Source organism: Erithacus rubecula (genome assembly GCF_903797595.1).
Source record: "Erithacus rubecula genome assembly, contig: scaffold_678_arrow_ctg1, whole genome shotgun sequence".
NCBI classification, from domain to species: Eukaryota; Metazoa; Chordata; class Aves; order Passeriformes; family Muscicapidae; genus Erithacus; species Erithacus rubecula.
Genome location: NW_027635661.1, coordinates 12,576 through 25,943, shown reverse-complemented (window position 1 = coordinate 25,943; position 13,368 = coordinate 12,576). Strand labels below are relative to the sequence as shown.

Genomic DNA, 13,368 nt, shown 5'->3' with positions numbered 1-13,368 from the left:
TTTCTCAGGCCATGAAACTTTCTCAGCCTCTAGCCAGGATTTTTCCCAGGCCAGAGACTCCTTCTTTACTTAAAAACAAAAGAAACAACCATAACAGAGATAAACACCTGCAAGGTCCCTGAGAAAGTCAGGGAGGAGAGGTGTCTCCTTCTCTGACCAATGATCTGTTTGAATTTTGTTTTGTACGAATTGTCTTATTTAAGGCAATGGTTTCTTTCAATAAATTGCTCTTTCTTGCTCTTTTCTGCACCAAGCATGAGAGTGTCTTGTTGCTGTTTTTTCGCTGCTCCATAACCCTTCCACAGCAACAGAGCCAGACACAGCATCAGCAAATCACCACTGCTGTGTTTTGGCAGGACTTTGGTTCTGCACGTTCAAAGCAACAGCAGCTTGTGGCATTTTTGTCACTGAAGCTCAGCACTGACTGAAGTGGCATTTTTAATGCACTCCCTAACTGCAAAACACCTTCAGACACACTTTAATGACAGACAGGCAGCAGTAAAATCTGTGCTTTGCTGCTATGAGACAGGTCAGAGGGGCAGAGCATATCAAATAAAGGGACTGCTGCTTTAGCTGCCAGGCTGTGCAGAACACAGCAGCACTGCAAGTTAATTCACTGCTCTCACATTCCAGTCATTGTACTGTAGTCATTGCACACCAGTGGTCTTTGAAATACTAATTATTTATTAAAACTGATCTTCAGAAGAGCTTCAGCAGCATGTGACTGACCAGACACTGCTGTGAATACCATGAACTGTGTGGACCACTCTGAAAACTTAAGCTTGATGAAAGTAAGATTGGCAACTTCTGTTTCCCAAAAGATCAAAAGGCACTGTAAATGCAGGAATCAATTATCTTTCAAAACAAGATAATTATCAAATTCAAAAGAATTATCTTTCATCTTTCTGCTGATGGCAGTTTCCCTAAAACTCTCCCTACTGCACTTAGAGGAAGCAACAAGTTTCCCCATGCCCAGCACCCGGTCTTGTATTTCACACTGCAGTACAAATGCAGGTATCCTAACAGGACTGTGCAGTCCATGTGCAGTTTTTAAGGACATGCCCAAATGGATGATTGGCTGTATTTACACTGACCAGGACATAGCCATGTTCACTCAGTGTGTCTGACCAGGAAGAATTTTCTCTAGCATGCATTTAAAGAGGTTTTTATTACTGATATCGATTTTGTTCTTGGTGACAATAGAGGAATTGCTCAAATTGAAGTTTCTGTTTTCTTCATCTCCTTAATGCATGCAGCAGAACAACCTGCATCCTCTAATGCAATGGTAAGCTTTTGACAGCCATGACAGAACTTAAAATTGGAGTGTGAGTAAACCAGACTGGATGTCAGTGTGACTCACCTCAGTTTTGGCCATGCTAAATTGTATTAGAATCATATATTCTGACATCTACACAGTCTAATTAAAACAGTGCAGAGCCCTTGGTGTTACAGGATTGCTGATGTAAAAGACCTTAACTTCCACACCACTTTTCACAGCTGACTCACAGCTTTCTTTCCACTTCCTATCAATTCCTGCAATCGAATCTTAAGAGCAGATAGAACTCTGTTTCCTGCAATTTCTGTGTAGGACTCAGTAAATCATTTACAAAGATATAATATCTGCAAGATGCCTACATAGAGCAGTGTAAAAAAATACTCTGGCATTTTCCTATCTTTGTAAACAAATGTAAATGTCAATACTAACAACTTTAAGCCATTTTTTTTGCTGCTGAGTTTTTGGAACTGAGCCACTGGCATTTTGACACAGTGTTCTCATTTTGTTTGCTTTCAGAACCAGCGCTTATTTTTAGTCATCAGAGATTGTATTATCCAAAAGAAATAAAATTGGCATGAATTGGCAATAAATGAAAAGAAATTCATTTAACAAAACACTCCATCAAGCTGCTGCATGTAAGACTCTCTGATTGTAAGAGCCTGAAATGAGGGATGCAGAACTCCAGGCAGGCTCTTTAAAATGCTGCTTATTATATCCAAATGATGCAGCAATTTATTTATCATTTAAATGCTGTTTATTGTATCCATGTGATGCAGCAATTCACGGGCCATGGGTGACAAGAGCCCAGCCCACAGCCTGACAGCCACATCTGTGGGTTCCTCTGAAAGCTTCCTCTAGTTCTGGTTACAATGCATTCAGTAATTTTCATTACAGAGCATCCTAGAACATGACAACCAATCAATCCCTTCACTATCACCTGTAGCCTATCATACCTACTGACATTACAATATTCTTGTTACTGTTTTCCAATCACAAAAGGTTGGTGTGTTTCAGTTTAAGCTAGAAGTTGTTTTTCAGTTTTCTTGCAGTGGGAAATCTTGAGATCTTTTCTCTACTTGAAACATGGTATTTTTCTTTGCCTGTGAAAATTCTTTTCCTTGGTAAAAACATCTTTTCTTTGAGGTGGATTTATCCTTTGCTCAGAGTGATGAAAGCCCCTTCCACCTCACTGCTCTTTGCCTTCTTAGTTACCCAGTAAGACTGGCTCAGCAATTCTTTACTTCTGCATCAAAACTTGCTCTCATCTCCCTTCCTTCTTCAGATTCTACATTCAAAAATCTTCCTGTTATTCACACACATTTGTGAGACCTTCCTGTCAACCCCTCATCTATCCTAACACATGGGGCTGTGCCCTATAGGGGATGGAGGTCCTGCACTATGGGGGATGGGGTCCTGCCCTATAGGGAATGAGGTCCCTGCAGGAACAAACTAGACTTCTGGACAGCAGATCAATATGATTTTTCAGAAGCTGATTTATTGTTTATAATTCACCCTAATTATCCATTTCTAGAACCATCACCCCTGTGCGGACACACTCTACCATTGGTAATTTTAGGGTGTTGATCCACCCATTCAAACCCCCCACAGTCAGTAATTGGTGGTCTCATGCAGTTTCCTCGCCTCTTGTTATCTTGAATCTTCTAATCTTGGTGTTCTGTGTTTTCAACTTCTTCTCTCCCAATTTAGCATAGTTTATGTTCCAGCAGACTTGGGGGGGGTTCAAACAAGTTACCAAAAAACTCTTAAAACTTTCTCATGCTGTGTACCTATTATAAATGCTGGTCTAAACTAAGAAATGCACAAAAACAGGTGGCATGTGAAAGAAGTGTGTGAACAAACAGCAAAATATGCAGAAAGAACTGAACAGAAAAACATAGCAACTAAATATGGTTTTTGGCTGGTGCACACCACACAAGGCCCAGATTTTTACAGACATGTCCACCAGTGTCCCAACCTTGTTCAGCCTTACTACAATTCCCCTTCTTTTTTTGTACCAGCCAAATCATCTTTGTTATCTTACCCTTATCCTTATCTTATCTTATCTGATCTTAGCCCTGTATTATTGTATTCTTATATTATCTTGTCCTTATACTATCTTATATTTTATGATATTCCATATCATATCATATCATATCATATCATATCATATCATATCATATCATATCATATTCTATCTTATTCTATCAAGAGAATCACTAACTTTATGTATGGAAAAATCAATGTGCTAATAATGAACAAAAATATCCAAACCCCTTCGATTATATCTTTCATCCATCCAGGTATTCCCCACCCTTCTAACCATTCATCCAAACCCCAGTTGTCCACAGTTAACTTCCTCATATTATCTTGCAGTTGTTTGATCTTCTCGTGAATGGATGCAGAATGGTCAGAAAGATACATACAACACATCCAATCAAAATCCTCACACCCGTGCCCATGTGCTGATAGCAAAAAATCTTTACCAGCTCTATTCTTCAGTGTGGTGCATCTAATGCTATTTACATCTGTAAGCATTTGTTTCAAAACAGTGGAAGTGTTATTCAGCTGTTCATTCACTCAACATCTCAGCTTCTCAAGCGTAGTCAATGCCTGAGCAGCAGCAACACCTGGGGAAAGAATTGATGCTATTATTTGTGCCAGAGCACCCCAGAATTGCAAAGGATTGTAAAAATTAGGCTCCAAATCACCAATTTCTCTTTTACCTCTTTTGCTGTGCCCTGCCCTCCAAAGGGTCTGATTCAACAACTCATGCGTGCCAGGAGCAAACATAGTTAACTTTTGGAGGATATTCAGGGGGCAATTTGGGTTTTTTTGGGAGTTCTCAGGAGTGTTATAAATGGATATTTCGATATGTTAACTTTTCAACCCTTGGCCATATGCATTTGCCTCTCGCTGGGTGAAAGCTGCTGTGGGTCAGGGCCAGCACCGAGCTGGGCTGTGTGGGCCAGGCAACGTGGAGAGTCTTGGCTGATCTTGCTGTGTCCCTGGCCTCAGCACAGGCTTGGAGGATTTGCCTCCCAAGGCATCCTGCTCATTGGCTCTTCCTGTGCACCTTGGAGAGAACAAGGATGGCATTTCTGGCAGCTGGGCATTAGCAGCCCTTCAAACGGGGGCGTGTTGTGGAGCAAGCCCAGCTGAGACACCCTCCGAGGAGCCAGCCCAGTGCTCCTTGCTCCTCTCTGCTGACACCAGATGGTTGATGTGGTTTTGGGATGAGCCCAGCTCCGTGACGGGGTGCTACGTGCACACGAGACAGCTGCCCCTGTCCCGCGGGGTCCCAGCAGTGCCTGGCAGTTGTCCTGCACACACATCAGGATGTGGCCAAGAGAGGTCCTGGAAGCTGAGGCAGCCAATTTGAAGGTTTTGAAGGTGCCTACAGGTCAAAACCAACGGTGTTCCCTCAAGATACAGCAATCCTGAGGGTTCTCCCCAGAGCTGCCTGATGCCGCCCACTCCTTGTGGCCCCAGTTGCTTTCCTGTGGAATGTTCTACCTCCACCAAGAGCAAAGAGGGAGCTGGAGAAAAAGCTTGCCAGGACACTCTGAATCCTTTCCCAGCAGTCCTGTTCCCTACCACCAGTCCTCAGACTGTGCCCATCCCTTTTGTTCCCCTTAGCTCATCCCTTTGCTGTGCTACCCATCAATAAAGTTTGGCTTCTTCATTTTGCCTGCATCTCTGTGGAGCTCAACAGTGGAAATCCAGAGCCCTGGGACACACAGGCCCCTCCTGCCATTCTGTTCCACGCCGTGTTCTGTGCAGAGACTCAGAGGAACGAGGGCAGATCAGGTTGGAAAGGTCTCTGTGCTGAAGCTTCAGTCCCACAACACCGTGAACTTCAAGGTCTTGCCTCAAAGCTGATGGCTGCTGCCAGCTTGGCCCCATGGCACCCACTGTGGACGTGGCCAGGGACAGGACGGCAGAGGGGCCGGGCAGACACCCCGCAGCGGCCGTGCTCCATCCTCTGGGGCATCCCGGGGCTTTCCCTGCCTGGGGAGCGCAGGGCTGGCCTGTGTTCTCTGCACAGGAACGGTTGATCTTATCCACAGGAAACAAAATCAGCATCCCCGTTTCCAGATGTCAGTTAGGAGGAGGCGTTTGGCGCAACAAAGGCAGCCGGGCTTCTCAGTGGTGGCAGCTTTGGTCCAGCAGGAATCTTGTGCCATATGGAATTTTAGCTGGCAGAAACCCACTCCCGGCTAAGGCCTCTGAATAGGAATGGTGGCTATTTTCCACAGGACATTAATCTCACCATCCCAGTTTCCAAATGTCACTTAGGGGAAGGCATTTGACAGTCCAATGGCAGCCATGGTCCGAGGATATGGCAGCTTTGCCCTGGGAGAAATCCTGTGCCATATGGACTTTGAGAAGGCGGAAGCCCAGTCCCAGCTACTGGACCCTGGTGGTCCTTTTCCATGTGAAACAAATCTAACCATCCCAGTTTCTTGATGCCAGTTCAGAGGAGGCTTTTGGCACATCAAATGCAGCCATGGTCCTAGGAGCTGGCAGTTTTGGTCTGGGACAAATCCTGTTACATAGGGAATTTTAGCACAAACAAACCCATTCCCACTCCCAATGGACCATAAAGAAGAACGGTGCCTTTTTCCACAGGAGAAAAACCTCAGCATCCCCATTTCCAGATGTGAGTTATGAGGAGGCATTTGGCACTCCAACAGCACCCAGGCTTCCCGGTGGTGGCAGCTTTGGTCTGGGAGAAATCCTGCACCCCATGAAATTTTAGCAGGTGGAAGCCCAGTCCCAGTGAGAGGCCCCTGGATATCAACGTTGGCTCTTTTCCATGGGAAACAAAACTTACCATCCCAGTTTCCTGATGTCAGTTGAGAGGAAACATTTGGTGCACCAAAGGCAGCCACTGTCCTAGGAGGTGGCATCTTTACAGAGCACACACCCACAGATTTTTCTCTCTCGAGGCTTCAGAGAGTGCAGCCTCCTTTTATCCTTAACTCCCAGCCACACTTTGCCCTCTTCCCTTCCCCGTTGGCCAAGGTACTTGGAAGATACAGCCTTCCCAACCCATGTACCCCATATTCCCCCTTGAATCTGGCATTTCCCCCCGAAGTTCAGAAGTTCAGCCTTGTGCAGACTCTTGTCTGGTTCAGGAGCCAAGCTGTGTGAGCCCAGTAACAAACCTGCTGCCCAAAGCTAGTAGAAACTTTACAACCCATTTCAAAGACCCTAACAGCCATCCCTTCACCCATGAAGTGATTTGTAAAGACATGAGCACACATCTTTCCTCTCACATTGATGTTTCCTCTACTACTAACAGACTTTTAAAGCCAGCCTTTGGCCTGACCTCTCTGCTGTTGTAGTTCCATGGACAGAGGTTGTTGTCTCTTCCCCCTTCCATGGGCAGGCCGCTGTTCAGCCATCTCCAGGACAGCAGGGCCCCACCCCACAGCACTGTGACGAAGGAAGACAAAAACCATCACTCCAAATGTCCCCCATCCTCCTTCTTCCCAGGCATGTGGCTCTGCCAGTGGGGTTTGCTGCTGGTTGCCACAGGAAAAAGAAGAGCACTGTGATACTGTGGGGCTCAATGGAACCAAACATCCATTGTGACACTGCAGAGCCTCACAGAACCCAGAGTCCATGGTGACACAACAGGGCCTTGTGGAACCAAGGAGTCCAAAGGCCTAAAACAGATCTTGCATGGCTCTGCCTTGGAAAGAGAAACCTCCTTGGCACACACTTAAGAAGGGTGTCTGTTTGTAATGGGGAAACTCAGGAGTTTTAGATTGCTTCAAGAAGAGAAAAGGAAGAAAACCCCTGTTTCCCTGAATGCTGCCAGATCTCCAAGCAAAGCAGATCCCAGGTGATTGAGGACAGACAGGATGGGGTTGGGCAATGTGGAGCAAGGTTGTCCACATTGGATCAGACCTAAAGGTAGAGCTTCTCTGAGCAGGCCAGATCTCCTGAAGAGAGACCCTGGATCAATACCAATCACAGAACGCTGCAAACAACTCTGCTCTGAAGAGAAACAGTAATAAAAGACACTCTTTAAAATAGGAACACTTATTTCTAAGAAGCTCTTTGAAATATTTCTTCATAACTCTAGGAAAATATTTCCTAATCAACTGCACTGGACCAGAGGGAAGGAAAGGCAGAGCCATGGTTTGTCAGGACTGACTTGATCCCAGTGAGCCCCGTGGTGCATTTGGTGCTGAGCCCTTGAACCTCAGGGCCTGAGAAGAGATTGCACAAACCTTTCCAGGAGCCCCAGTCAGAAGAAAAACCCAAAGTGTCTCAAAGCATTAATGGGTCCCACTGAGGTCCATCCCCAACACAGGCTCCTTGAAGGTGAGAATTGGAGGCCATGACTGCCCAAAAATCTCTCAGAGACTCAGAAGATGTTATAAATAGATATGCTCGATTTTGTCCAATTATTCAAAACAAGAAGGTTAAGTTTAGCAACAATTTATTAATAATAACATCAATTGTACATAAATTAATACAATCAAAGTATATTAGTTACATATATTTTGGTAAATACAAAATCTGGCAGTGAGTAATTTAGTATAATTGAGGTTTAGTTTGAATAAAGCAGAAGCAAAACTGACCGGGGGTATGGGCAGGGCCCTTCCTCTCACACCATACCAAGCCAATTAAGCTAAAAATCTCACTTACATACTGTTTACTAATACATATTAATACAGAAGCTTCTGGAAAGCTCCTCCTCGTTTCTATTCCCAAAATCCACGTCCCTGTGTTGTGTTGCCATGCGACACCAGTGGTCGGGGTCTCTCCTGCTTTCGGGGTCTTGTTTCCAATGAAGGCTCTGGGTCTTCCTCAGTGTTTACTGTGTGACCTCACAGGGAGCTTTGGATTGTAACACACTTTTACAGCTCATGCTATTTCTTAGGAGAGAAGTGGGATTGGTATCATATGCCGATACGCTTTTCTCCCTTTGAGATGACCCTGAATGGCAGAGGGACTGTGGGAAGAAGGCTCCATCTGACCCTCTGGTATTGGCCCTAGGAGAAGGAGAATATGAGAGAAAAGTTTAAGTGGTGTTGTTCAGTGTGCAGCATAGGACAAAGATGTACAAAATCAGTTACAGTTTACCAGATTGTAGCCCAGGAACAAGGTCTGGTGGAAAATTTGCTCAAGCCTCCCCATGTAAAACAGGAAAGGGATGAGGATGAGGATGCAGACTCAGAGGATGCAGATCTCCCTCTGATCATGCACCAGACTAGACAACAGACACAGATATTACAGGCACCTCTAAAGGAGGCAGTGAGACCAGAGGGAGAAATGGTATTGGTTAAAGTTCCCTTCTCCACAATTGGCTTGGAGGCATTGGAAAAGGTTGCTAAAAATTACCACAGCAATCCAGTTAACACTGCTAAATGTCTGCAATATATAATAAAACAACACAATCCAGATTGGCACGATATGCGATTGTTATTGGATGCAGTGACGGAGACAGAAAAACAATCAATTATAAAAACAGCAGGGGATCTAGCAGAAGATTAATACAAAACCCAACAATTGGATGTGAAAGATTATTTCCCATTCTAAAATACACAGTGGGACCCAAACACATCAAATGAATTAAGAGAGTTGGAAAGCTATCAGGAGCAGTTTGCAAAGGGGATGGAAAGGGCCATTCCCAAAATTATGAATTGGTCAGCTTTATATACAATCAAGCTGAGGCCCTCTGAGTCACCATTGGAATTCTTCAATCGATCAAGGGATGCAATGCGTCCCCACATACCACTGGTCCCTGGGTCTGAAGTAGGGATACAGCAGCTAGTCAATTTATTCTTGGGGCAATCTACAAGTGACATAAGCCATAAACTTCAAAAGATATGGGGGAAGGGAATAAAAAAGGAAGGGAGGAACTTAGAGACTCTGATGGATGAGGCGAGGAGAGTCTTTAGTAACCAGGAAGAAGGAAAGAGGGGGTTGGTAGCTGTTCTAAGTGAGAGAGAGAGAGGAAGATATGGACAGGGACCACCTAGCCCATCCCAGCTGGGCAGAGACCAGTGTGTGATCTGTAAGAAATATGGTCACAGGAAAAATGAATGCCCAGAATGAAGACGTTGAAGAAAATGCCCTCAGAAATAGAGAAAAAATAATTGTACATGGAAAAAATGAGGACCCGTATCTCTCATCCCAGAAGATCCACTGGTTATAAAATTGAAGCCCTCATGTTCTTCTTCCTGCTCAACCTGGCCCTCACTGACCTGGGCTGCATCTGCACCACTGTGCCCAAAGCCATGCACAATTCCCTCTGGGACACCAGGAACATCTCCTATGCAGGATGTGCTGCTCAGGTAGTTCTGTTTATGTTCTTCATTTCATCAGAGCTTTCCCTCCTGACCATCATGTGCTACAACCGCTACGTGTCCATCTGCAAACCCCTGCACTATGGGACCCTCCTGGGCAGCAGAGCTTGTGCCCACATGGCAGCAGCTGCCTGGGCCAGTGCATTTCTCAATGCTCTGCTGCACACAGTCAATACATTTTCCCTGCCCCTGTGCCATGGCAATGCCCTGGGCCAGTTCTTCTGTGAAATCCCACACATCCTCAAGCTCTCCTGCGCACATTCCCACTTCAGGGAACTTGGGCTTCTTGCTGTTAGTGCCTGTTTATCATTTGGTTGTTTTATGTTCATTGTTTTCTCCTACGTGCAAATCTTCAGGGCTGTGCTGAGGATCCCTTCTGAGCAGGGACGGCACAAAGCCTTTTCCACCTGCCTCCCTCACCTGGCTGTGGTCTCCCTGTTCCTCAGCACTGGCACATTTTCCTACCTTAAGCCCCCCTCCATCTCCTCCCCAACTCTAGATCTGGCACTGTCGTATCTGTACTCGGTGGTGCCTCCAGCCCTGAACCCCCTCATTTACAGCCTGAGGAACCAGGAGCTCAAGGATGGCTTGAGGAAAATCATCATGAATGCTTCTCAGAAAAAATAAACTCTCATTCTCCTGTATCACTATTATAATATTACTCATTAATGCCAACTCTATGTCCTGTGGGTTTATTGCTTTTTTTCTGTCACAGGTATGACATATTTTAGAATTTTTTCACAAGAGAATCTTTATCTTTACCATTTTTAATTCAGTATTTGCATTCCTAGTGTGAACCATAGACTATATAATCCTGGAGTTGTACTACATATGTGCTTACGCAAAATAAAGGACTTGGTGTTGCTGTGTTTGTCTGTCATCTTTCCTCCTTGGCTTCTCTGCAGGGTTGGTGCCTCTGTGCAGAGCTGGGGTGAAAAGGGAACCCCAGTGCTCCCCACTGCCAGACACCCCCTGCGCTTCTGCTCCATAACCTCCCCTTCCTTCAGTTCCACACTCCCCTTCAGAGCCCCTGTGTTGGTTTAAGGCCTCAGGGCTCTTTTAGCTCAGTTTCAATCCTGCTGTGTGACTGTCCAGGGACTGCAGGCAGGGACAGGCTGTGGGCACTGCTGGGACAGAGCTGGGCTCTGCAACAGAATTTCCATCATGCAAGGGCATGTCCCCAGTGCAGGACCTGAAAGCTTCAACCTCCTTCCCAGTTTGCTCTCAAGGATGTTCCCAACAGTGTCCTGGAGAGGAGAACAGCGGTGACAGCCAAAGTGTGGCAGTGTTCAGGGTGGGGCTGTCCCAGCAGTGTCCCTGCAAAGCCAGTGCTGCTTCCAGCAGTGGCCTCTCACCCCAGGGCACAGAGGTTGTTCTTCCCTCTGTGGAGGGACATCAAGTGACCGGGTCAGGAGTCTGTGTTTGCAGTGCAAGGACATTCCACAGCCCTGAACATCCTGTGTGCAGGTGAAGGGACTTAAACCCAGTGAGCACAAACACCTTCAGATGTTTCTGGAGTTTCCAGAGTCTAACATCCCCTGGGAACCCCTGGATGCAGGGCTGGGATGAGGTCCTGTGCTCAGAGCTCCCTGTGTCCATCCCTCTGGCCGTGGGGCACCTCAGGCAGGGTCAGGGCAGGGTGACACCAGCAGGGCTGAGGTCCCTGCCAGGCTCTGGCTTTGGCAGCAGAGCCCAGGGAGCCCCTGCTACAATGAACTGTCTGTGTGTGTGCCTGGGAAGGATTCGTGACCCTGGACACCCCTGGGGCTGTGAGCAGGGCAAGAGCTCAGGGGTGGGCATCTGACAGAACCCTGACATTTCTGGATTGGGGGTGCCAATAAGAGCAGAATTGGGCAAGGTGGCTGTGGTTAAACCCCTCTGGGCATCCAGTGACAACAGAGTGTCTCTGTCACTGTCCCTCCTTACAGAGAAAACAGGAGAAAATAAGGTGAACAGTTGTGGGTCACTATAAAGAGAGATAAATTTTTGGGGGACTACAAAGAAAGGGCCAAATGCAGAAACAAGGAAAACCATGGAGAGACAAGAATTCAGCACAAGAATTCAGCACATGTTATAGTTGCGTTAGAAGACAGAGGCCCTCTTATCCCCCTCATGTCCCTGCTGATCAGGACATCCCATGGATTTGAGGATCCCTTAGGTCAGTCCATCCCAGCTGTCCCATCCCTGTGTCCCCAAGAACATTTGCCGCCCCCCCACCCCTCCCCCAGGCAATTGGTTTAGGGGTTGCAGAGATGTCTCATGTGGGGCCAGCCCTGTTCAGGAACAGCCAAAGCCTTGGGCCGGGACCAAACCCACTCCAGCTCCAACAGCCAAGCACAGCAGGACAGGGGCTACCCTGGGCAAAGGGAACTCCATCCCAGCCACACCCAGGCCAAGGGGGCTCAGGGTGCTCTTCCCACCTCTGTTATTCCACAATTCAATGAATTTATTCCTTGGAGAGCTCTTTGAAGACAGAATTGACAGACAGGCAGAGTAGAGCTATAAAATGCACCAGTACAAACACAGCAACTCCTGTGAGCAATGAACCCTCCCAGGGCAGGGCTGTGGCAGGAGAAGCACCCAGGAGGAAGAGGATGAGCTCAGTGCATGTGTGTGTGTCCCAAGGCACAGAGGGTGAGGGTGGCAGAGGTCAGGGCAGGGCTGGCTGTGGCAAGGCAGAGCCAAGGGCAGTGAGATGGGAGTGTGCAGCCTGCAGGGACACAGCAGCAGCTGTGGGACAGCACAGGATAAGCTGTGCTGGACATGGCCAAGAGCCCTGGCAGGGCTGGCAGTGCCCAGGAGAAACCAAGTCTTGGTGCCCTGGGGCACAGCAGGGTCTGTGCCACCAAGGGCTGTGAGGAGACACCTTGTCCTGAGTAAGGCTGGGCACTGTTACCCCTTGTCCTGCCCTCAGCATCCCCCCACATCCCAGTGGCCTCAGGGATCTGCTGGGACCAGTCCCTGGGGAGCCTCGGTCAGGACTGGCCCTTGGGGGCTCCTTCATGCTCCCAGGGACTGCAGGTTTTTCAGAGAATTTTGGGTATTGCTTTTGCTCTGAGAGCTTTGTGCAACCAGGGCCACCAATTATCTTCTCCAAGGAGTTCAGGAAGAACTTCTGTTGGAGATGAACCTCAGTGGGACTGACACTGAAACTGTATGAAAAATAGAAACTCCTTAACATCTACTCAGTGCTAGAGAATTTAGGCATTACTTTATTCTGGCCAGGATGTTATTGTGGCCAGCATGTGCAATAGAAATAATTTCATCCACACGTGCCTGTTTTGTCCAGGGAAAATCATTCCATCACACATGTTTTTTTACTAGGCTTTTCACATATTTATACAGACAAAACCCAAAGAAATTCATGTTACATTGAAGAAATTAATTGATCTACATTCTTTGTATTTGATCTCCTGTTGGTTATTGATCCCTTTGCCTTTGATGTGAATTAGGCCCTCATTTTTTGATTGTCTTACCAATTTTTTCCCAGACCAGGTGTCTCCAACCACACTGCAGGTGATGTTTGTCAATGCTGGTCTACCTCCTGTGTATCTTCTGGTTACTCCCAGTCTGTAGATGTTGAACTCATCAGGCCTTACCCAACTTTGGTGAACAGAGTCTTTTGAAGAGAAACTTCAACTTCCCACCTCCTGGGCAGAGGCAAACAAACCCCTGACTAAGTTACATTTAAAAAACACTAAAAGTTGTATCATTTGCAACAATTCCATTAGGTTCAGTGTCACAATGCTCTCCTTGGATCCATGA

The 13,368-nt window shown here is 46.7% G+C and overlaps 1 protein-coding gene across 1 annotated transcript; it reads left to right on the top strand.

Moving 5' to 3' along the window:
• Positions 1–9,465: 9,465 nt before the first annotated feature.
• Positions 9,466–10,230, top strand: LOC306816578 (olfactory receptor 14J1-like; the record flags this gene model as incomplete). The annotated part of the gene is made up of 1 exon (XM_079333005.1): positions 9,466–10,230. One exon carries the CDS (start codon positions 9,466–9,468, stop codon positions 10,228–10,230), a length of 765 nt encoding a protein of 254 aa, XP_079189131.1.
• Between the last annotated feature and the right edge of the window lie 3,138 nt (positions 10,231–13,368).